Below are 26,163 nucleotides of genomic sequence, written 5' to 3' on the forward strand. Positions count from 1 at the left end.
ATGATGTTGGAACGTCTAGGAGAGATGATTATAATAGTTTTGATATCGGGACATCTAGGAGGGATGATGAATATCATAACTTTGAATTCAACACATTTGGAAGGGAGGTTGATGAACAACTAGATGTACCAAATGTGACATGTGATGGTTATGATGGTTCAGATGGTTCTGATAATTGTGATGGTTTAGATGGTTCTGATAATTGTGATGGTTCAGATGGTTCTGATTGTGATGGTTCTGATGGTTCTCAACCAAGTGATCTTGATTATAGTGCAGAATCATGTGAAGATTCTACAGACGACGAGACACTTGATATGATGGTTGAGAATTATGTACAACCATCTGTTCGTGGGGAGCAACCTGTTCCCGACTATGTGCCTGAAGGGTTACCATTTTTTTGATCATTACCATGTGAAGGCAGCCGAGGTTACTTTTCAGAAGACCATGGAGTGGGTGAAGAAGATATGTGGTATTGGGATGAGGATAATCCGAGACATATAGATGTGGGAACGAAATTTGATAGCAAATTGCAGTTGAAAACTGCTGTAACATTATGGCATGTGGGAACAGATCGGATGTATGAGGTTATGGATAGTAAATCAAGAAGATGGCATGCAGTTTGTAGGGACCCATTTGGTCCGAAAAGAAAAGGCAAGGACCTTGGGCAACGATACCCATGTAATTGGGAGGTTAAAGCAACGTTTAAGAAACGCGATGGTAGCTGGTCAATCAACTCATGGGTTGATCGTCATTGTTGTATGGGAGATCACGATCCAAGTGAACATGTTAATCTTACATCATCCATGATTACTCTCTGTATTCGAAGTCAAATTGAAAACGATGCTGAATTCAAGCCTTCTGCGGTAGGTACATATATCAAAGATAAATTTCACGTGAAAATCGGCTACAAGAAAGCATGGTATGCTCGCAGAAAAGCTATTGAGCTTGTATACGGTGGGTGGGAGGGATCATTCAGACAACTCCCCAGCTACGTGACTGAGTTGCAAAGTCAAAATCCTGGGACAATCGTTGAGTGGTTGCATGACCCTATATTGAGTCAAGGTAATAAGAAGGTGTTCCGCTACGTATTTTGGGCATTTGGGCCAGCAATAGAGGTGTTCCAACTAGCAAAGCCAGTCTTATCAGTTGATGGGACTCACCTGCGTGGAAGACTGAAAGGTAAACTACTTGCTGTAGTAGGTTACGATGCAAATAAGAACTGTTTGCCTGTTGCTTTTGCTACTGTTGATGAAGAAACAAATGAGAGTTGCAGTTGGTTTTTGAATCTTGTCAGAGTGCATATTATAAAGCATGATCAGGAAGCGTGCATAATATCAGACAGACATCAAGGCATTAAAAATGCCATGCAGTCTGATGTGTGGAAAGAGGTACCAGTTGGTTATCATCGATACTGTTTAGTTCATGTTAGATCGAATGTGTTACAAAGACACAAAGGCCTCGGAGTGAAGAAATGGGTATGGATAATGGGTGAAGTAATTGAGGAGCGGAGATATTAGACTGCAAGGCATGAATTAGAAAATGTGAGTCCAGAAGCTCTGAGGTACCTCGAAACCACCATAGACAGATCGCAGTGGACTATGGCACACGATGAATTTCGTCGATGGGGTAAGACATCTACTAACATGGCCGAGTGTTATAACAATGTGTTGTTATCTACGAGGGAACTCCCAATTGGAGCTATCATTGATATTACATTCTGGCGGACCATCAACTGGTTTGTTAACCGAACGACTCTCCCACACCCACAGTTGTAGGAGTACTGTCGGACCTCCAATGTCTATCCTTTTCCCATGGACGCCTCACAAAGATTATGATATAATGTAGCAAGTGCAGCACTCGCCCAACTAATCATAGAGGCAGCCTCTACATCTTGAAGTTGGGTCAACCACATCAGACTGAGCCGTCGGGTAATATCAACCCTCCCAATAGCACAAGCACAATCATACGTGCCCATTGAATGTAGGCTTCGTCTTCCAGACCATCTTCTAACGGTTCAATCGTCATCCTATGTATTAGAGCCGATGCCAAGATACCGTTTTCCTTCATCTCGCTCTGAAGGGGATAGAAGCCCAACAGTTCATCACATAACTCTTCCACCCAGATTCACAATAACCATTTCCTGTAAAGGGTACTCCATCTACACGTAGAGCCCATAATACTTGAACGTCCTATAATGTAATAGTAGTTTCTCCTACGGGAAGATGGAATGTATGTATCTCTGGCCTCCAAGGTTCAACCAAAGCTATGATCAAAGCATGATCTACATCTAGAGACTTCCCACAGTAAAAAACTCCACCAAAACCAAATCTGCAGACATAATCAATCACGCGTCTGTGATGATTATCTATTTCTCAAAAATGGCCCTCAAAGCGCCGAATATTGAAAGGAGTTGTTTCGTCGCCTGCCCACGCCTTGCGAGATATATGACTGTGCTGATATGCAATACACAAGGATCTTCTGGTCCATATCGCGACATCCTAATATAATCAACAATTAACAACATGTTTAATTATAATATAGAAGGATCTTTGGCTCGTCATCTAGTTAAGTGTATATATAAAAATCAATTAGTATACATTACTCCATATATTTTACTTATATTTCAAAATTCAATCAACTCATGTAGAGTTCAATTCTCTGAGATCAAATCCAACACCAAATCTTAGTTACTAACAACAATTTTCATCAAACAACAATCTTAGTTTATCAAAACAAATCAATTTTCATTGTTAAGAGAACTAAACAAATCTAAAGTTGACGGTGCTTTCAACTAATTTGCTTTTAACTATTCTAAATCCGATTAAGCAAGGTATACTTTTTGATTGGAACAAATTACAAAATAATAAGATTGATAAACATTGTAAAGTTTAATATGTCTTTTAACATATGTCTTTCATCACAATTCAACACCAAATTCATCACAAATTCATCCCAACACAAAAAATTCGAAACCAATTTCAATAATTCAACAAAAAATTCGACACCAATTTCAATAATTCACAAATTCAATAATTCAACAAAAAATTTCAAACCCATGAACCCTAAATCTATAACCAACTAAAATCGAAATTTAGGGTAAAAAGTTACCTAACAACACTTAAAAGAGAAATGTGAGCAGCTATACGTCGGATTCACTTCGATTTTTGTCGGCTAGATGACGAATTCGCCGTCTCGTCGCTGGGCGTGAAGAGGGAGCTGCTGGGAGTGAAGGAAGAGGGGAGAAGCGTCGATTTTTCATTCATTCAAACACGCATGAGCTTGATGCGTGTTTAATTAAAACACGCATGAGAGTAACGCGTGTTTTGTATACACGCAAGAGACTATCGCGTGTTTGGTTAAAACACGCAAGAGGCTCACGCGTCTTTCCCATCACTGGAAATGTTTTTTTTCCGGGTACAAATGGCGGATATCATCTCCCATGACGTACATTCGTGGAATTTAGCCCTAGAAGTGGGGGGTCGTAGAGAGAGAGAGGCAAATAGGCGAGGAGCGAGTGAAATATTTGTTTTATTCATTTTTGTTTATAAACTTCCCAAATGTAAGTATTCTTCTATTGTAATGGTTTAGCCCCTTTTGTAGTCGACTATGGTGTTTCCTCAATTTTAATTTCTGTAGAAGTAGAGGGAGGGATTGACGGCGTGGGTCAGGGCTGAAGGAGTTGTGTGTTGGAGAAGGAGATGGTGTGTTATTTTTTATTTAAAACCTTTTTAGTTTAATTATCAATTTTTTTAGCTTTAATCGTGTTTCCGGTTAATAATCAGTATTACCCGCCCATTTTATTTAACTAGTATTAACACCCGTGCTATACACCGGACATAAATGTTTCAAATTATAAATACAAAATAAATGAATATATAAAACCATAAACCATGTATGGCTATATCTTTCACCCAACTATTACATTACTACGCACAAAAACAAAATGCATATACAAAATGCACAAATACACACAAAGTGACAAATGACAAAAAACACTACACAAACATCTAAATTTAATTGACATTTTATTTTATGAGAGATATATAACAAAGACACATTCAATAAAAACACGTGTAAGATGGGGAGAATCCTCTGTTGTGTTATACTATAACATAGCGGGGGTTGCTATGGTTAAACGTAACCACTATCATATGAAAAGCAATAGGATGATAGAATTTTAAACACGCAGTACTCTAATTCTATTTCTCTCATTGTTTTTTCCCTATTTCATTCCTTATTTAAATATCCGATGGGCCAATGCAACTTTTTTACATGGAATAGCCTTACTACCAATAAACTTGTAGAGCTTAATAGAAATAAAAAAAATGAAAACAAATTAGAGAAAGTATTGCTTCTTATTGAATGGTTGTAGAGTTTGATCTACATAGTAATTATTTATAATAGATAAAATAAAATCAACTCAATTAGAATTATGTATACTAAATTTAACTGTAGATATATTTCCATAAATATTAAAAATAAATAATAAATTTTACTATTTTATATTGCATATGATAGTTTTAATATAATAAAGGGTTATAAAAAATATGTAATAAATTAATGTTAAATTTATTTATTTCATTACAAAGAATTTAATTTTTAAAATACATACTCCGTAGTAAACATAATCCAAAAATCAAAAGTCAAAATTAGAACCTACTAATTTAAGACATAATCGAGAAAAACACCCAAATTGAAACATTTAAATATTAAATATATATTTAAATCTCAATATAATACCCAAGCAGTACATTAATACCCAAAATAAAGCCCAAAAATTATGCAATACATAAATTAATAAACCCGCATCCTAAAAGTGGCATCCCTAAAAGCCTACTAAATTGATTACATAGTTTTATAAGAAGTACTAAAAGCCTACTAAATATTAAACAAAAATTTCAAATAATATACAATAAATTAATAATATTCTAAAACCCTAATGCAACATGTGACGCCTCCATCTCTCTCAATTTCTCTCTCCCTCCCTCCTTCCTCCTCCTCCTTAACCGGCGGCGGAAATCATCTCCCCGGCCAGAGCACCACTCCTTCTTCCTCGCCGGCTCTCCTTCCACACAGCCTCGCCACTCGTCCCGCCTGTTGTGCAGCCTTACCCGCTGCTGCCTTACTTGCCATGGTCGCCGCCTTTCTCTCCTTCTCGCGGTTCCACCTCTTGGCCACCGGCTTGTGGAATCCTCCACGCAACCCAACCGCCGTCACCGGTCACCAACCCCTCTCTCTCGTAACTCTCAGGTATCGGGCTTGCCGGCGTGCGAGTCCAGCCGCCACCGCCGTCGGCTCTCCTTCTCTTTATTCCGCTTCCGCCGTCGTCGACCCTCCGGCACCACCGCCGCTGCAGTAACCCATCCAGCACAGCAGCAGCGTCGCCGCTTCCCTTCATCTCCGGCATCTCTCTCGTCGCCTCACCCGCCGGCTGTCGCTGGATTCCAAGCAGAACCAAACCTGCTATACTGCAATCACAAAATTAGTTCACAAAATGCAGATTCTAGTCCATCTATTTAAAAATGTTTCAAATCTTCTTCAAGAAGATTGCATTTGGTTGGACTATTTGAGAAGCCACTATTGCTCCATAGGAGCTGCATTTTTTTTATCCAATGGTTGTCATTTCGCAAAATGACCAAAATGAGCTTCATAATTTCCCGCCAAAAAGGGCAAATAAGTCTTTTCATTAAACTGGCACCTTAGATTATGATAGATTAAATATGGAATTATTAATGTATACTCTCAAATATTTTTCTTATGTTTTGACTATAATATTTAGTCTCAAATATTTATTACTCCCTCCCCTCCGTCCCACAAAATTTGTTCCAGATTTATCCAACGCAATTTTTAAGAAATTATTTTATTTTTAATTAAATGAAAGTGTATAGTGAAAGAGTGTATTTAATGTCTATTTTTGATAGATTTAAGCGTGATAAATTTTATGGGGCTGATGAAAATGGTAAAATGAGACAAACTTTGTGGGACGTGGGATAGAGGGAGTATATTTTTGTTATGAATTCATTTTATTATAAATTCTATTTTGTGTTAGGTGGTGATGTTGGAAGTTCAAGTTGCCCTATTACTCCCTCCGTCCCGCTTAAGGAGTCCCGGTTGATCAATTTATTGCGTCACGCTTTAGGAGTCCCGGTTGGGGTAAACTAATAAAAAATGCTTGCAATTCAATTTAAAAAGCGTTAAAAGTGGGTCACAATATCCACTACAACATTTATTTATTACACATCCAAATACTTTCTTAAAACATGTGCAAAAAGTGGATCCCAATATCCATTTGTATTTATTACACACTCAAACACTTTCTTAGAACATGCGCCCGATTCAACCGGGACTCCTAAAGCAGTACGAAGTGAGTATTATTGATGATACTGTTTTACAGATATCCCTTTTCTATTTTCCTTGTACTTATTTTGTTCCATTTTTGACAATTTTCATCTTAGAGCATCCACATCCGTGCTCTTGCCTGCGAGCACGGATGTGGGCCCGGCCCCACTTTTTCTGCCTGCTCTTAGGCAAGAGCACAACACCCACATCCGTGCTCTTCCACAAGGACGAGCACAAGGGTCCCACCATTCTATTATTCAATTTAAATAAAAAATATTTCCATAAAATTAAAATTCATTAAAAATACACAAAATAATATTACAAATTACAATAAAATTAAAAATTACATAATTAAAATCCTAAAAAATAAAAATTACGTAATTAAAATCCTAAAAAACAAAAATTACATAATTAAAATCCTAAAAATGAAAATTACATAATTAAACTACTAAAAAATAAAAATTACACAATTTAAGCGTAAAAATGCCCCCGGTGAAGATTAATCATCATCCGGCAATACCCCCAACGTTCTTTGGAGACCCCGTATCATCGCCACATGCGATCGAAGGGAGGTCATATTTGACCTATCGGACAAATTGAGTTTGGTCAAAACCCCCCACAACGTGTTGGTGGGGGGTTGAGGTGGCACATAGGGAGCGGGTTCGGGATCGGGGGCGGATGGAGTCGCGCCGCGACGGCGGTTGGCCGCCGCCTTCTTCCTTCTTTGCGGTCGGCGTTGGGAACCGCTCGGGCCGGCGTCGGGGCTACCCAAGTTAGCTCCGGCAAGTTGGCTAGTCACGTCTTCGGAGCTGGCGTCGGATAGGGATACCGACCTTGACCGTTTGGAGGAGCCGCTAGAGGAGGATGTTACGCCTCCCCTATACTTCGGATGCGACCGCGTCTCCTGCCAAATGTTGAGGTACTTAAACGGATTGTAGTTCATGGATTGGTAGGTCGACAAGGCGGAACTGATGATGTTGACCTCGCTCTGGCCGCTCCCTGCCGACCGCTCTTCCTGGAGGTAATACCCCTGGAACTTTTGGACTTCTTCGTTGGCTCTATATATGGCGTTGCGCACCATACTCTCGTTGCGCTCGATTGTTCCAGCCGACCTGTTTTCATTGTACCGACGACAGATGCGTCACCAATAATGATCGTCGGATTGGTTCATGCCAATCTTCGGATCTTCGGAGATTGACAAGAACGCTTTGAACAATTGCTCCATCTCCGCCGGAGTGTATGGTGTGCGGACACCGCGAGTAGAAGGAGTCCGAGTTTGGGAGGGGCCGCTCGACCTCACTCTAGGCTCGGGTGTCCACCCGTATTGCCCTTCGGGGGCATCTTGGTAGTCGATCGGGTAAGGCCGGTAGCCACCCGAAACTTCCGAACCTTGGGTTTGAGGAGGGACCGAATATTCCGTTTCCGGACTAGGAAACGGTTGTGAAACGAACCAATCGGGGTTTCAACCGTGGAAGCCTAGGGGTGATCGCCGTGGCCGGACATTGTTTTGTTGTAAGAGTAAGAGTGAATGAAAGATTGGATGGGAATTGATAATGGAAATGAGAGAATTTGGATGATAATTGTGTAGTGTGGTGTGAATTTTTGGTGTGGAAGTGTGGGTATTTATAGATGAAAATGTTTATTTTTGGGGAAAAAATTGAAAAATAAATTAAAAGTGGGTAGAAAACGGATATAATTTTTTGGGAAGTGGGAAAATATTTTTTTATATTTTTAATCAGATTTTTTAATTAAAATCCGATTTTTTTTAAAAAAAAATTTAAATTGCCAACGGCTATGCCGTTAGTCAATCACACGCTGCCACGTCGCCTGCTCGTTGGCACGGACGTACTCGATGCATCGAGCAGCACCGTGCCAGCGGCGGACAACGTCTCCGTGCCGCTGGCACGGATGGATGGACGTCGTCCTGCTCGCCGTTCTGGATGCTCTTACAAATTTAGTAAATAGATTTTTTTAAAATATTGTGAACGTATATTTTGAATTTTAATATTCTTTTGAATTGATATTATTCTCTTTTTACTTTGTGATTTTGCAAATTTGATGACACGAAATATCACATATTAAGTCATCAAAAAATATATAAAAGATACTATACTGAATACTATCATTTTGATACATATTTGTTAGGAGTAGTACTCCGTATTTATTAAAATTTAAGTCTTCTTATTTTGTTTCTATTAAGAAACGTCATGTAATATAATGTCATGAAATATTTCTCTTTTGCTTAAGATTTCTTCCTTCACTTGTAATTCTCTTTTACTTTGTTTACTACGATTGAACCGCAAGTCCAAGAAGAAAAGACCGAATGTAACGCAAGATAACTAATGACTACTATATCAAACGTGCTGCATTTGATGAATTACAGAGATATAAACCGAGCTAGCTAGAGTATTTCATATCTGAACACATATCTGGTTGACTTGAATATTAGAGGAAAATAAATGGGAGAATATGATATCAAGAAAATTAGTGTATCTTATTGGTGACGAGTGAAGCATGGGTAGATAGATAAAACTAATTGGGGCCATTGACTAAAACAATTAAAAATGACCCATACCTTATTTATTAATTTACGCAAGGTTTATTTCATGTCTCTCTTAGTTTTAAACAGATGGCTTTACGATTTGTTTTTTTCAGATAAGACTTCCTGAAAATATATAGTAGGAGAGTAATTACTTAGGATTCAAAGTGTTTATTTAAAGACCTTATAAAAGTTGAATTCAATGTCCTCCGGCTTAAGAAAGACCTTATAAAAGTTGAATTCAATGTCCTCCGGCTTAAGAAAATGGTCAGTGTTCTAACACCATATAATCACAGATTGCTTGTTGCCTAGATTGTCATTTTAGTTATGGTGTCACCATAATGCTCTGATTTCGTATCGCAGATTGCTTGAAACCATGTGACGAGTTGTTTGTCTATGTATCGCAGTTTGCATGTAATGTTGTTGTCAAGTTGTCACTTTAAGACTGGTGTCACCCTAACGCACCCCATGTTCATATGTAAGGTGCTGCCATCTTCTACTCGAATACACTTTAAACAAGATAATTTATTAACATTTTCAAATATAATTTGAAATTATTTAAGTGACAATAAGAAAAAAAGTTACAGTTCAACTTTGAAATTAATGAATATAATTTTAAATGTTTTATAGGTTGTCTAACTTAGAATGATGATACACCCTAGAAGAACAAATAAGGTCTAAGAGCATCCACAATAGGAATAGCTTAGCAATAGCCCAGTCATAGCCTAGCCACAAACTCCTTCTGCCACATCATCAGCCCTAAAAATTCTTCTTCCACATCATCAAGACAAGCAAATAGCCCAGCCATAGCCTAGCCACATCACTCAAAATTATATAAAACAAATAATTAACAATCACACAACATACGGAATTAAATTTACGACACAGATACGGGAAATTTTAATAATACTATTAAAATTTAAAAAATACATTAATTAAAAAAAAGTACAATAAAAATAAAAAAAGTACATTAATTAAAAAAATTCACTCCTCGTCTCCGTCGCCTCCGCCGTCGTCGCCACTGTCGTCGTCGCCTCCGCCGCCATCGTCACCGCCGCCTCTGTCGCCACCGTCGCCGCCGCCTCCACCCAAATCGTCATGCATGCTCACGAGCAATGCGTGAAGAAAACTCTTCTCCACGGAGTCCGTCGCCGCCCGCCATTCGGCTAACGTCTTGACCATCTGAGCGTGCGTTTGTTGACGCGCGAAGAATTTGAGATCCGCTGTGGACTGGCCAAAGGGGGATGCCGACTGGACCTCCTGGGAACCCCCGGCGACCCCCCCGCCTCCCGTTGCGCCCGCTTTCGCCCAGCTGGGCGAGGTCGGCGAGCGAACGAACGAGGGGTGGGGATCATCTAGGTCGTCTCGGGGAGGTCGTGGGAACCACCGCTGCTGCCGCTGTAATCACCGGTGTAGTTCAATCGTTGCTTCTTCGGCCAGCCAGCGTCGACACCCCCTCAAAACTTCTCGGATTCGTTCAGTACCACAAAGCAGTTCCAGTATGTGAAATCCTTATACAACCCGGGCTGGGGGAAGGCTTTCTCCGCTCTCCTCCTGCAGTCATCCTCCGTTTGGCCACTACTCTCCATGCGGAGGGCGTTGGTGTACAAGCCCGAAAATCGGGAGACCGCGGCCCTCATTCGGTCCCACGCTTTCCGGCAATCCTCCCCGGTGCGTGGCCTCCCCTCCGGGCAAAGTGTCTTATAGGTTGCTGCTATTTTAGGCCACAAGTTGACGATCCTCTGATTGTTCGAAGTGAGGGGATCATCGCAAACACTCACCCACGCCTTGGACAGCGCGACGTTCTCCGCATCCGTCCACCTCCTCCGTACCGAGCAGTCGTCCTCACCCGGCTGTAACGACTCGCCTACCCTCTTCCCCTTGCCCTTCTTCTTTGGGGCGCCACGACCCCGCACTGCTCTCCCCGTTTGAAAGGGAGTATCCGGAACTCCGAGAATATCAAACCCCAACTCATCTAATGAAAAAGTATCAAATTGCGTGAACCGTGCCTCCGTTGGGGTCGATGTGTGCGAAGAAGCAGTCGAAAAATCAAAACTGGGGCGATAGACGTTTTCCTCCCCCGGCGTCCCCTGCGTCGCGGGTACCACCCCTGTCGGGGGCTGCATCGCGGCCCCCCCGGCATCATCTGCATCCCGGGCACCCACCCCGGCATCATCTGCATACCGGGTTGCATCCCCGGTATCCCCTGCCACGCCGGCGTACTCCCCCCAGCTGCCATCCCGGGCATATTCCCCCTGGCTGCCATCCCGGGCATCATCCCCTGCCACGGGTACATGTTGTAGTACCCTGGCATCGGACCCCATCCACCTCCCACGGGTACCGGGGGAGTTTGAAACCCGCTCGTCACTTGAGTACCTTCGTTGTTGTTCTCCATTTCGCGTTGTTGCTCTTGTACAGAAATTAAGATAGAGAGAAAACTCGTTAAAACAAGTGGTGCGAATAAAAATGACGTGCAAAGCGCGTATATATAGTGTTTCGAAAATTAAAAAAAAAAAAATCCGCTGGACGATGCGCTCGGCGATCCGGAGCCTGCAATGGCGCCTAGCGGATCGCCCAACGCCCACACATCGCCTAGCGCTAGGCGATTTTTTTTCCGGAAACCGGCTCGGCGGTTACAATGATTCGCCTAGCGGACCGTCTAGCGCCGGGGCTCGGCTAGGCGGTGCGCTAGGCGCCATTGTGGATGCTCTAAGTGTTTATTTTTTGGCCTATAGGTGAAATTAGTAGCCATAGAAAGCCTGAACTAAAATTGGAAAACAAAGAATTTGATTAATACGTTTTATAGTTTGATTTTGTGTTTATTTGTGATTGTTAATTGATTTTAATAGGTTAACTAAAATTAGAAAATAGCTACATTTAATATTTATGTTGTTGATATTATGTCTATTTGATAGTTACAAGTAAACTTACAATAAGAAAAAGATATAGAAAAGAAAATGACATAAAAAAATCTACAAACTCATGCAGACACATTTCTCACACTGACCCACGCAAGCAATTTATTAGATTAAAGTGTTGAACATGCTTTGGAATTTTAAATCATGAAATTTTAATTTTTCTCACTTATCTCATTTAGGCATAAAAGGTTGTCTTTAATGATATTCCAAATGATGTATTTCATTATAAATAAGTATATTTTTCTTCTTTATATTTATTTATTTTCTTATTTCTCTATTTATTCTATTGAAATATTGTTGTTTTTAACATTATAAAAATATGTAAATTTGTGCATGAATAAGACGATTGAAAAAAATTGAAACCAGGACAAGATCAAAATTTGACCAAACTTCGTGATTTAAATCACAAATATTCCTAGATTAAAAATAGGCATGTTGTGAATAGTGACCTATTGTGAATAGTAATCTAGAAAAGTGAAAGTGATGGTTTTAAATTTACACATGCACAAACTGAACCGAATCGTCAGTTAACCGCCGGTTCGTAACCCAGAACCGGAACTGGAACTGGCCCGGCGGTTCAGACGGTTCGCTTCAAGTAGGTTTTCCAACTAGGTCCTAGGCTTTTGAGGATTTTCAAGTGTAGTGTTGCAGAAAATGGTCAGAAACTAGCAGTTTTGGTAAAAAACAATGGACTGAATCGCCGGTTCAGCTTTAAATCGCTGTTCCGACGGTAAACCAACTGAAATTTCAAATTTCAATTTTTTTTTTAAATCTGATTTTTCCCAATTTTTTCCTACAAATACCCCATTCGCTATCATTTCTACTCACCCGGTTCTTGTGTTGACAAGGATTTCTCTTCTCAATCTCTATTTTCTACTCTCATTCTCATACTTCAATTTCAATATGTCTTCTTGTAATGAGGACATGCATCCCCCACCTCCACCCGTACCACAAAACAGTAAAAAGTATAAGTTATCATCGACTATGTCTATAATTAGTAAACATTATAAGAAGGTCCTAATAGTGTCTAGTAGTGCTGATCCGACATCTCAAGAGTTTAATGTTTGTTGTAACTACTGCAAAAAAATCTACAAATTTAATGGGGGTTATCGTACTCTCATCCATCATATGAAGACAATTAATCCTATCAAATATGTGCATGCCTCTACCGCCAACTAGGTAAGTCAGGTAAAAGAACTACGCGGGCTTTGATTCCCCAATGCAATTACGTATTGATGATACGTAGGTACCTCAACTTAAATTTTAAATTCAAGTTGAGCACAAGTCTTTTTTTCCTTGATTTTTTTTTCATTTGTTTCAACTTCAAAAATATGCAAATACAATTAAATGTATATACTCTAGTCGGTGAAGGAGACTTCTCTATAAGACTAAATCCGAAAAATTTTTGACAATTCTACCATGATTGTTGATTGTTAGACTAAACTCAACATTAAAGGTTGAATTGTTAAAGATATCCTCAATTTAGTTATGTAAAAACATCTCTTTCGCCGACCAAGAGTATATACTTATAAATTTATTGTTCCTTTAAGTCTTCTTTGTAATTTGTAAATAGCTTCGTTGTAGTCTCGTTGAAATTTACAAATATATTTAATTTTTTTTAAGACTTTAAGTCTTTTGTAAACCGTAATTGTTGTACCTTGTAGTCTCGTATATTTATGTCAATAAAATTGCAATTTTCATCGTTATTGTTTGAATTTTATTTACACATATTTCATAGATAAATAAAGACTAAAATGCTAAAGAAAAAAAATTCGAATTGCCGAACCAGCCCTGACCGCCGCCAGAACCAGCGGTTTTTGAACCGGAACCGGAACCGTCTAAACCTTTGCCGGGCCAGTTCAGGTTCAACGATTTTCTGAACCGTGAACCACCGGTTCCCAACCAAAACTTACGGTTTTGAACCGTGTGCATAATGTATTGGCGTGAGATGATATAATCTTGAGATATGCTATAAATAATTATGCAGGGAAGATATGTGATTTTTTTGGAATTGTTTAAAATCATTTTGAACTGTTTTTGTGAATTATTTTAATAGATCATATGAGTTAGAGATGCCCACGGTTTCGGAACCGGTGGTTACAGTTCTAAATCGCCGATTCCAGTTTTGGAAATTGTCGAGCCGGAACCAAACCGCGAGGGTGTCTCGCGGTTATGGTTACGGTTCCTAGACCTCCGCTTCCGGTTTCGACCGGCAGTTTTTACTTTTTTCACGGTTCCGGCTCAGTTCCCGGCGGTTTTTCGCGGTTCAGGCACGGTTTCGGTTCCGGAATTTTGGAAACTGAACCGGCCCACAGTTCCAAAAGTGGCAGTTTTGGTTCCATTTAAATCTCACGGTCCCAGTTTAGAACCGTAACGGTTTCACGGTTAACCGCCCGAACCGTAAACTTTGGGCATCTCTAGTATTAGCAGTAAGTGTGACATAGATGATAATTTGGTTTTGATTGATTGCCGCAGTTGATTAAATTGGAGTGTAATTACCTTCGGCCGACTCTAACTTCTATCTTTCATCGCGGCCGCCTGCTCTCCGTTCTTCTCCTTTCGCTGCTGTAGCCGTCGCCTTCTCCAGTTTCGCGGCATCAGGTTGTCACTCCAGCCGATGTTATCCAATTTATCTTTATTGTTCAAAATTATCTCCTATCATATGACAATTAATCATTTGATTACAATATCTTATTACCTAAATTTGATCAGAATTACACATTCAAATTTAGTTTAGAATATTGATCACTATCTTATAATCCTCCTTAAATATGATATTGTAAATGACATTTGAATAAAATACTACTCACATCTTTGTTTCTATGGCGTACAAAATAAATAAATCACGTAGTAGTATATGATTATGATACCATCAATTCAAATCATCGTGAAGCTTCATTGCTCGTTCCAAGACGCCGATGCCGAGTATCTCTACTTAGTCATGGAATATCTGCATGGTGGTGACATCATGACTTTGCTTATGCCAGAGGACGTTTTGACTGAAAAAGGGAAATTATTTTTTGGAGATGGAAGTGAATTATTCATTTTTATTATTTTGGTCCGTCTTGAAAATTACCTTCCATTCTCTATTAATAGTACTTTAGTCAATTTTTTTTCCTTTTTATCTTTCTTACTATACTAATTTCATATAAAATTCATGTCATTGCCAAATTCTCTATTTTTGTGACGGGAGGTATTTTGTAAAGTAAACAGTATTCCAGTGAAGAAGGGTGTGGAGAAAAGGAGAAAATAAGTGCAATTCAAGATTTATTGAAGAGACAGCATGCAAGATGTAGTGAATGTTTTGAAGAAAATCTAAAGCAAATATGTAAATAAATTGTTCGTAGTTATATGAATATACTGTTGCAATGATATATCTTGGAGAGGTATACACGAATATTACAATTCTCCTTTGAAGATGAGAAGAGAATAAGTATTGAACCAAATATTTAGAAAACATAACCTCCCCTATATGTCGTTCAACTTCAAAGTTAGGACCTGTCATTGCTTCGTTCTTATTATACTCATGATGAAGGTGAACCTTAACATGAAAGGGAAGATCGTCACCTTGTAAATCCATTTGTTCCTCTTATATAGTTTCACCATTGATTCACCACAAGACAATACCCATATATAGTTTGGAGAGTCGGTATGTATCCAATTTCACTCGAAGGAGCTGGGAGAAGCACACGATCAACCTTAATATGCCTCAGTTGAGGCATTTCCCAAAACTCAGTAAACACAAATGTAGTGTTGTTGTAAGTCACCTGCAAATTCCAAAGGTGATTGAAAGAAGAAAAACTCAAGGGCTTTTCTCCATAATTGTTTGCAAAATACCGCAAGTTAACATACTGAAACCCACAAGATCTCCTTGCTTGTATTATCCTCAACAATCCAAAATTCTAGCACCATGGAACTTTGCCATGTTCGCAGATGATGGAACGAGCATGTGACATAGATTTCAAGTTATCGACGACTTTTGACTTCTCAAAAAAGGTTTAAAAGTAACTTCATCCCACTGTCACTTTTTATTACTACAGATGAGGTATAATTCATTCTTCATTAATAATATTTTAATTACTTTTTCTCTCTATCTCTTTTTTACTTTACAAATTTTACATTAAAATTCATGTCGAACTCAAAGTGTATATTCTTTTGGGACGAAAGGGAGTAGGAGTATTCACATGACTACAAATAATACTTGCATAATATATTAAAAGTTAATCTTTTAAGAAAGCCTTTATAAGAAGAAAAATATACCTATTCACTTTGATATATGTGAAACAAGAGGAACGATATGCTACATACCTTATGTGAGCACCACTCTCGTTTGACGCACATTTAGTGTTGTTCGTTTCGATTTATATATTTAGTTTGGTTCTAATACATTAAAAAATGTTATTGAAATTTCTAATTTCACAAAATATTAAAAATCAAAGCTTGATTTGCTCGTTTTCTCTATAAATTTCATATAAATTAATAAAATAATAAATCAAACTTTGATTTTTATGAATTTTGTGAAATTAGAAATTTCAATAACATGTATTAATGTATTATAATCAAACTAAGTATATAAATCGAAACAAACAATTCTAAATGTTTGTCAAACGATAGTGATGTCACATAAGGAACTCACATAAGATATGTAACATATCATTCCTATGTAGAACAATACCATTATTGAAGTGAAGTTAAAAGGAGTAAGAATCTAATTTTTCATCCATCCCTTAATATGTGTTCCACTTTGTATCGTCACACATTAAAAAATGTAAAAAATTGAATTTAAAAAATATATTAAAATGTGAGTCATACTTTTATATATCTAATTTTATAATAAAATATGTGTAAACGAGTTAGTGAAATATGATGTATTCTACCAAAAATAGCAAAAAAATAAAAATAAAACACGAACCAACATAAAAAAACTGTGACACATAATGGATGATGGATGTTAAATGTTTCAACATGGACAATGAAGTGTCCAACATCTAATTTGTAACTCACAAGAAGTTAATGTTTCATGATTCTTCAACTAGATGCATCTAATGTCACCGGCCAAGGCAAACCGTCGAGGGGAAGCTTTACTTTGTATGTGAGAGGAAGGAATGTGGTTTCTTCAAGTGGTGCGAGCCAAATCATGAAGTCGAAGCACGTACCTGTTCTTCATCAACCTCCTTCGGTGTTGTCAATTTTGAGGGTTTAGCATTGTATTTATCAGAAATTAAGGATAAAATTCAGAAATTAGTGAACGTTTTGAAAGAAGTTACCAAATTAGTGAACGTTTTGAAAGAAGTTACCAAATTCAGAAATAAAAGAACGTTTTGGTCTTTGTTTTTTGTTGTTACAACATTTTTTTTATTTTGAAGTAAGGAATGGAGTGTTTGAAAACCCTAATTTTTTGTTCCTATTTGAATTTTGAATCTGAAAGAAGTTACCAAATTAATCAAGTGAATGCTTCTTCTTCTTAGACAATGCGACAACCCTAAATTACAATGTGGCAGAAATCAAATTACAGACTTACTAACAAAAACTTTTGTAGTTATTGTTGGTTTCATACATTATGTGATTGATTTATCTTCGTATGTGATTATTTCTGACAATGAGGCAATAATTTATGTCAATAAACTAACATCAATTTGAACCAATAAATTGACAACAAAATACAATACAAAGTGGTCCTTCATATTCATTTTCTACTTCGAATTGGTCCTGAACATTTACACCATCAAAAAAACATTGTCATAAGGGCACTGCATCAACCTTAACACCAATAAAACCCAAAAAAACCACAGTCAGTGTTGAATTACATCCACAAAAACATATTGTTAGGCGCCTTGCTTCCTCTTCGTCGTGACTGAGTTCACCGTCGTCTTCAACTTCTAGAATCGGAGAAGAATGGACTTCCGCGTCGGATGATGGTTAGACTTCCTCTTCCTCGCATATGCTTTTTTCACGTTGACGAGACCATCACTGGAACGGAAGTTAGGGTACGGAGACTTCCAACTCATGGCAACCAACAATAACCAGTTGGAATCGGGTTGTTCTTAGTCGGAATCGGGCTGTTCTTGGTCGGAATCGGAACTAGGGTTCTTCTTTGTATGAGAGTGACGAGAGAGAAGATAGAAAAGAGAGAGAGTGACGGTTCATTGCTTTAGTTGAGTTTTGGAAGAGTGACTATTCAAATTCAAAATATTAAAAATTGAAACATTTAGCATAATAATTAACATAATATTAACCTTCAAATAATCTCAGAGTAAGTCTAATCGGGTCAAAATTGGGCTAATTAACAGTTGACCGTCAAGAATAGAGGGAACCGTAAAAAAAGGATGTAAACGATAGCGTTTTCGTATGTTTTGGATTCGTTTTTCAAAAAGTGAATGTTTTGGACCAAAATCGTAAATCGACCATATGTTTAGGACCAAAATAGTACTCCCTCCGTTCCATAGTAATGGAGACGTTTCTTTTCGGCACGGATATTAAGAAAATTGTGGTAGGTGAGTTAAGTAAAGGAGAACAAAGTGGAAAATGAAAAAGGTAGAGATGAAGAGAAAATAAAGTAAGAGAGAGTAAAGTAGGTGCGGATCTTTATTACTTTTTCAATTAGTGGCGATCACTTGTAGTATTTATATGTAACGATTGCCATAATTTATATGATAGTTTTTACTCATACATTATTTCATATTTAGAAAACTTGTAGCCATGCAGTATTTTGCTGAACGAGTGACCACAAAGCTTCCTTCTTGATTGCTGAACGAGTGACCACATTGTTTCCTTCTTGATTAATTTGGCTTGCTAGTTTCAACTCAAGTCCTCACCAAATTTCTTGATTGAGATTATATGCTATAAGAGATTCCATTCAGAATTCATTTATGGAGCCAAAGTATTAATTAATATCTGATAGAGTTATAAGGATGATTCCTTCCTTATATAACTATATTGCAGGAGTTATGTATTCTGTACATGTAAATGTACTTTATTATATTCCCGAATATTTCTAGCATTAGCTATTGCTTTCGTTTGTTCTTCCTTATTTGCTTGTTCAGGACTGATATATATGATGCTGAGAGCAAGTGACCAGGTGGAAACATAGATGGAACTGTTTAGATGATGGATTGCACGACAATTTTATGAAATTTGAGCTGTGTGTGTGTCTGAATATCCATATAATCCATTTCAAATAATATTCTCAGTTAATATACTAATACATTGGTGAAAGATTTTGAATTTCACATTAATAATTGCAGAAAATAGTGGCACTTTGATTTGGTGTGGGGTATTTTTGAGTTTATTGTTGTTCCCAAATCAATTTATGGTGAATTGATAAGTTGGCTTCAGCATTTTTTTTGTGATTGACAATGAATTGTTAGCTGATTTGATTCTGTCTATGTTTCATGCTATTATCTGAGAAAAATTTCATGCTATTATCTGAGAAAATGAGGTGATTTGAGTTATTCGCATCACCATTAGCGACTGTTCAGCTTCAGCCAGATTGCTTCCGGCTCTAACGTAGATGGATGCTTGAAATTCTTGAACTCTTAATAATATGCTTAACTATTAAAGTTTGGACAAGTTCTACTCATCAATATGCAAAATAAATAAAAAGTTTGGACATTGTCATGCTTCCATGAAGTAGGGGTAGCAGGTATCTTGGGTATCAGTGTCATCCCACACCAAATTACTCCACCATTCTTTGCTGCAGTAAACTGTTGGCATTGCCGAAACATTGTGTGCTTTGAGTGGAAGTTTCATCAGCTTTGGACAATCTATGATGGCAATCCTCTTCAGACAAGGAAAGATCATAGCCTTGTTACAGAGGCTTCTCAACTTGGGTGCATCTCTTATCGACATAATCCTCAACTTTAAAAACGCATTCGAGTAATCTTCCCCTTCTACATCCTCCTCTCTTATCACTTGTTCCATCTCCTTGCAGTAAAATATGTAAACCACCTCGAGCTTTGGCAGCCTCAGTATCCAAGAAACATCCTTCAGCTTTTCGCAGTACCAAATGTTGATGCATCTGAGGTTTAGTAGACATGTGGCGTTAACTGCGTTGTTCCATATTGTGGTGAGGCTGGGAAGGCCATTGAGAGCCAAGATCTCTAGGTTAGGAAGCCAGTTCTCGCCTGCAGTCTCGTTGATGGTCAAGTACCTAAGGTCCATGCAGTTGTTGATGCTAAGCCTCCGTAGTTGATCGCCATCTCCTGCATATGATGACAGTGGCAGTTGATGCAGGCCTTCACACTCCTTGATGTGCAAGTAGTGTATGCATCCACGCAAGAATCTGCTGCGCGACACATTGTGGAGATCAGACAAGGAGGTTGCAGTGAACCCAAGAGAGTCGAGGCTGCTCAGGCGTTCCAAGTCAGCAAGCCTTAGCTCACTAGCATCTGCAGCGGTAGCGGTGGTTTGCATCCCCCAACCATGGTAACTGTAGTAGAAATTCAAGACTCTCAGCTGAGACAGCCCTGATATTGCTTCGCGTGGAATTGTTCTAAGATATTGATTTCTCTGCAGATTCAAATGCCTTAAATTTGTGAGAGACCCAAGCTCTCTTGGCAGTGTGGTTAGCTTAGTTCCTGATAGATCAAGATGGTGAATTGCGGCTAATTTGCAGATGCTCGGAGGAAGCTCTTTGATGCTGGTGAAGGATAAGTCTAAGACCTTGAGAGCTGGCATGTTTTGGAAGAAACCATCACAGAATTTGCTCAACCCATTGTTCCAGTGGAGCAGTAATGTTGAAAGGTTGGGACAATGAGGTGATTGAGACAGTTCTGTGATCTGATTATCCATCAAAGAGATTCTCTCAGCTTGTTCCCATCTCTCCCCAGACGGCGCCTCTGTCAGGCCTTGGCTCGCCTGCATTATGAACCGTTGCTCAGGCACCGTCCACAGCAGGAAACTCCTCACCACGTCGTGCAGCTTGACTCGTGACGGATCTTCTCCACTCTCCAAGAAGCATGCAACTTTCAGTGATCCAATAATGGCATGCCCCATTATGTGCAGGTTACTGCCATTTCCCAAGAAGCCTTCCCCTGCCCAGTACTCAATAAGCTGCTCTTTCTCAATCTCGTAGTCTTCAGGGAACAGCGAGCAATACGACAGACATGACCTCAGATTATCACTGCCAAGGTTATCATATCCGAACTTGAGAAGATTGAAAACATCCTCCATTCCTCGAACTTGGGAGGGGGTCTTGTGTAGGATCTCTACTGCATATCTCCATTCCTGCTCACTCCTCTTGTTCGCCATCGCCCTCCCTGTGGTCACCAGAGCAAGCGGAAGACCCCCACATTTCCTAACCATAGCCTTGGCATGAGGCAATATCAAGGGTGAGTTAACTATCTCAGCAGATTCTCCAACTTTCTGCTGGAATAGCTCCCATGATTCCTCCTCATTGAGAAACTCCACCTTCAGCTTGCAGTCGGAATCCATGTCGCTGCAGACCTCCATGGAACGCGTTGTGAACACCACCTTGCTCCCGTTGTCCTTACTAGGTGCAGGAATCCCAATCTTTTCAAGATCAAGACCTTCCCAAACATCATCCAACAGCAGCACAAACTTCTTCCTCCTCATGATGCTGTAAATCCTCAATGCTCTCAGTTCTTGAAACTGAGCTTCATCCCAAGACAATCCCAGCCTCACCCCTATAGCTTGCTGGACCTTCTCAACCACAAAATCCCTCGACACAACGGCCAAGATCACCAAGTCGAAATCATGATCCCGGTGCAAGAAGCCGTTGTTGATGCTCTTGAGCAGAGTGGTCTTGCCTACGCCGCCCATCCCATATAACCCAATAGTCCCCACATCATCTTCCCCGAGAAGCAGCTTGACTCTATCCAACATCACATCAAGCCCCACCGCCGGTCTGCTCGGAATCTCCACAGCTGGAACAAGCAGCAACCCATCAGGCAACCCAACTTCCAACTTTCCTTTTCCCTTAAGATCATTGACTCGATCAAGCTCCTCCGAGACCCTCTTCCCTAGCTCATATCTCGACAAACACTTCGAGTTGCAACAGAACAGGCATTTCTTCTTATCATCCATGTCTTCTCTAATCATCCTTACTTGGTCTACGACTTGGTCTACTCTCTCTAGCCACCCTTTGACTTGGCTGGAAAGAGTCAGCCCTTTCATCACTGCTTGATCCACTTGCCTCTGCAAGTCATCCCTCACCTCTGTCAGCTCTTCTAGAGCTCTCTCAAGATTATGGATTCTCTCTTCCAGATTCTCAGGGGTTGTCAATCTTTTCAAAACATAATTGATCAAACAACTCAGAAGGGAGACGATGGGAGCAATGAATTCCATCATGAAATGTATCAAAGAAGTTGTGGGTAGCAGAGTCTAGACTCTCTTGATGAATATGGTTGATCCTAGCAGAAATGTGTGGACGAGCTATTTAGTCTTGGTTGATTGATTGAATGCGTTCTCCCTGGTCGTCGACGACTTTTTTTCTTATTATTACTGGGATGAGATCCTCTGCTCTTCAAGCAAGCACATCATATGATGCCTTGTCAAAACGCACTAAGGAATTAAACGCTAATTTTCTTTTTTTCTCTTCTTTTTGTGTCATTTATATATATATATATATATAGGGTCCTGTTAGATTGAGATTATTTAGCTAAATTGAGAAATGAGATGCAATATCAGCCACTAATCTACAAGATTAACTAAATGTCAACAGCTATCACATTATGTCAACACGGGGGTATAAGTGTCATTTCATTTCAATAGTCAGAATATCAAATGTCAACAGCTCGTATTAAAATGTCAACAACTAAAAGATAACACTTACAATTCACATATCAATACCGAGAATATCAAATGTCACCAACTCGTATTAAAATGTCAACAACTAAAAAATAACACTTACAATTCACATTTGAATACCGAGAATATCAAATGTCAACAACTAAAAAATAACACTTACAATTCACATTTGAATACCGAGAATATCAAATGTCAACAACTCGTATTAAAATGTCAACAACTAAAAATAACACTTATAATTCACATATCAATTACGAGAATATCAAATGTCAACAACTCGTATTAAAATGTCAACAACTAAAAAATAACACTTATAAGGATTCACCAAATGCTTCGATCTGATCCACACAAGCAACAACGTCACCAAATGCTTCGATCTGATCCACACAAGCAACAACGCTTTTGCGGAGCTTCAATTCCAAATCGGAGCTTCAATTCCAAATCTATTTGAATTTCTTACAATTCAATTACCATTCCCAAACGTATGATGAAATTTCTCAATTTTAAAATTACCAATTCAAATTTGTTTATCTTTAATAAACAACAGCTTTTGTTTATAGCACAGTGCAAAACAAATTTTTCGGCAGTGGGAATTGAAATAGAAAATTGAGCTCAATTGAATCACAAATTCAGATTATGAACTGCATCTACTCATCTATTTCCAAATTCAGACGAAATCAACCAAAAATAACACTTACAATTCACATGGAATTGAAATAGAAAATTGAGCTCAATTGAATCACAAATTCAGATTATGAACTGCATCTACTCATCTATTTCCAAATTCAGACGAAATCAACCAGAAATCAAAATTCATTTACCGCACAAAATTAGTCGATCGAAATTTCCTCTGCATCGCGCTAAAATGGAGATCTTCGCGCCGGCCTCCTCGAGCTGCTTCTTCGCCACCTCCGCCTCCTCCTTCGTCACTCTTTCCTTGAATTTCTTCGGCAATCCTTCAATCAATTTCTTCGCCTCCTTCAGCGCCAGGCTCGTCAGAGCCCTAACCACCTTAATCGTCGCGATCCTTGAGTTGCTTGGCACGTCGTCGATCACCACGTCGAAGGGGGCGAAGGAGGCGGCGGAGACGCCGAGCTTGTCCTGGAGGTACTCAACGAGCTTCTGAGTGTCGGCGAGGGTGAGGTTCGAGATCTGGTCGCCGAGCTCGACGACTTTCTCCGGAGCATCGACGGCGGCGAAGGGTGGAGGTGTGTGGTGCGGCGGCGGAGGGGGGAGGTTTTTGAGGGGAAATTCGATGGTGTGGCAGGGAATGTGGGGGTGGGTGAGCGGTAATCTTAAAAAAATATAGAATTACTATTCTGCCCTTTCACAATTAATTAATGTAAAAATATTTTCTATGTGGCAAATTCTTGACCACTCATTTAATAAAAACGAGTGGCTGAGATTGCATCTCATTTCTCAATTAGCTTAAAAAATCTCAATTGATCATGAACCTATATATATATATATATATATATATATATATATATATATATATATATAGGGTCCCCTTATATGCACAACACATCCTTAGTGTAGAACTAGAGACTAAATATTGGCCAATAGATTTAAATTTAATGGCTAAGATTAAAGCTACTGCACGTTAATTCCGTATTTCATCCTATGAATTAATTAGTTCAGCCATGGGTAGCTTAGTCATTTTGTATATGAGTCAAATAGGGTAAAATTATTTTTGGCGTAAATCAAGGGAGTATGAATTAGGGTAAAACAAAAACTTGCCCCATTTCCACTTCCCGCTCAACGCTTCAACCTCCCCCTCCCCAATTCTCTTCTTCCCAACGCGGCGTGGTAGTCCAATAGTTTGATTCATTCCTTCCGTCGTCATTCTCAACCCCAGCTATCTGCCTAATTTCAACATGGTGGACACAAGACGCGAAAAATTAAACGGTAATTGTTGTCTTCATCGATTTTTACAGTCTACGAAAATCCTACAAACTAATCTCTAACTTGTAGATGAGTGGATGTTGCATTCCAGAACTTCAGCCGGTGCAGGTGAGTTCTATTCCTTAGTTAATTTAGTTTAGATTTTGTTTTTTCTGAGTCTCGTTTTGCTTAAATAAGTTCAGGGCATGCGGTAATTTAGTTCATCCTTTATGTTTTCTGATTCTCGTTTTACTTAAGCCTAGTACCATTGTCTTCAATTGGAAAAAGTAAACGGGGACGCCTTCCTAAAAGCAAACCGAGGTCCACCCCAATCTCGATGGAACCAAACCGTTCGGGTGAGCTATCCCAATTCTGGAAATTTAATTTTGTTCACATTTTTTCGTTTGATTAGTTGATTAAAGTTTTTGTTTTTCATTCACTCTTGGGTGAATTTATCAGATGAAGTATTTTCGACTGAATTTATCAAGTTATAAGATGAAGTATGTTCAACATCGACTGAAATATTTTTCGATTGTATGATGCTCTGGATTCTATTTGTGGTTTGTTGTAACTGAATTCTGTTTGTGGTCTGTTGTAACTTAACTTGTATGAGTATTTCAACCATAAAAAAGTTGATTACATACTCTTATTTTCATTCAAGAGTCAAAGATGCTTGTGTTGTATCTGAATTTGTGAATAGATAAAATCGTGAACAGATATGCAGTCATATATGCTTTTGTGTTATATGTTGTTATGTTGTATTGTATATGAACTTGGTTCAGGGTTGTATCTGGTGTATATATAAAAATTTTGTGAATGAAGTGTGCGCATTATAAGATGAATTGTTTCTAATCTCTTATCAAACGATTCTCACCATGGTGGACACAAGGCGGGCCAAATTGAACGGTATTTGTTTGTTTTAACTGTATACGATGAATTTATTACAGTATAAGATGAAGAGATTTCACATTAATTGAAGAAATTATATCATAAGATAAAGTTATCTGTTTTAGGATTGTTCAAATTTGTTCATTTTAACCGAAATGTTTCCGTTTCTCGGGTGGATTTATTTCATTATAGGATGAAGAAAAGTGATTACAATATGAACTGATTCCATACTTTAATTTCTAATTTCTATTCGTGCTTTAGTGTATTTTGTGGTGAGTTCTGATTTTTTTTTGTTCATTTAAATTATAAAGATGGTTATGTAGTTGGAATTTGGTCTTTGGTGAAGTGTAGATGTATTTTGGTAATGATATAATTGAACACAGGTAAAACAACAACTGCTTGTGCAAAACTTGGGGGTAGGCAATCCAGTAGGCATGACCCGAGAGTGCCGCACGTGTTTGAGGAAACGACTAGAAAGAAAAATTGATTGTTGTCTTTGGATCACATTCTACGATAATTCAATTGATGTCTATAATATTTTTTACAGTTTTGGTTCAGATTTTTGGATTTCAAGAAAGCTATTCAAGAGATGAGTGATTACGGTATAAGATGAAATGGCTATGGTATAATATGAAGTTACTACTTTATTGGATGCAGTGATTTGATTCATATTTGGTTTGTTTCAAATTTGATTATTTTTTGGGAAGGTACAAATTAGAATATGAAGTTATTACATTATAAGATGAAGTAATATGAGTATAAGATGAAATTGTTACATTTTAAAATGTAATGTTTTCTTTCAAATTTGAGTCATTTCAATTTTTGATT

General features: G+C 38.6%; 2 protein-coding genes and 1 pseudogene across 2 annotated transcripts; 1 reads left to right on the forward strand and 2 right to left on the reverse strand.

Annotated features, from left to right (window-relative positions):
• The first annotated feature begins 587 nt into the window (after positions 1–587).
• LOC121752805 lies at positions 588–1,517 on the forward strand. Its single transcript, XM_042147896.1, has 2 exons — positions 588–863; positions 966–1,517. The coding sequence occupies exons 1-2, from the start codon at positions 588–590 to the stop codon at positions 1,515–1,517; spliced, it is 828 nt and encodes a 275-aa protein (XP_042003830.1).
• A 17,676-nt stretch (positions 1,518–19,193) lies between these two features.
• On the reverse strand, positions 19,194–22,255 carry LOC121750762 (disease resistance protein RPS2). The gene has a single exon (XM_042145366.1). The coding sequence runs from the start codon at positions 22,102–22,104 to the stop codon at positions 19,411–19,413; it is 2,694 nt and encodes an 897-aa protein (XP_042001300.1). The 5' UTR covers positions 22,105–22,255; the 3' UTR covers positions 19,194–19,410.
• Positions 22,256–23,376: 1,121 nt separating this feature from the next.
• Positions 23,377–24,409, reverse strand: LOC121752806 (annotated as a pseudogene).
• Between the last annotated feature and the right edge of the window lie 1,754 nt (positions 24,410–26,163).

Source organism: Salvia splendens, chromosome 10 (assembly GCF_004379255.2).
Source record: "Salvia splendens isolate huo1 chromosome 10, SspV2, whole genome shotgun sequence".
NCBI classification, from domain to species: Eukaryota; Viridiplantae; Streptophyta; class Magnoliopsida; order Lamiales; family Lamiaceae; genus Salvia; species Salvia splendens.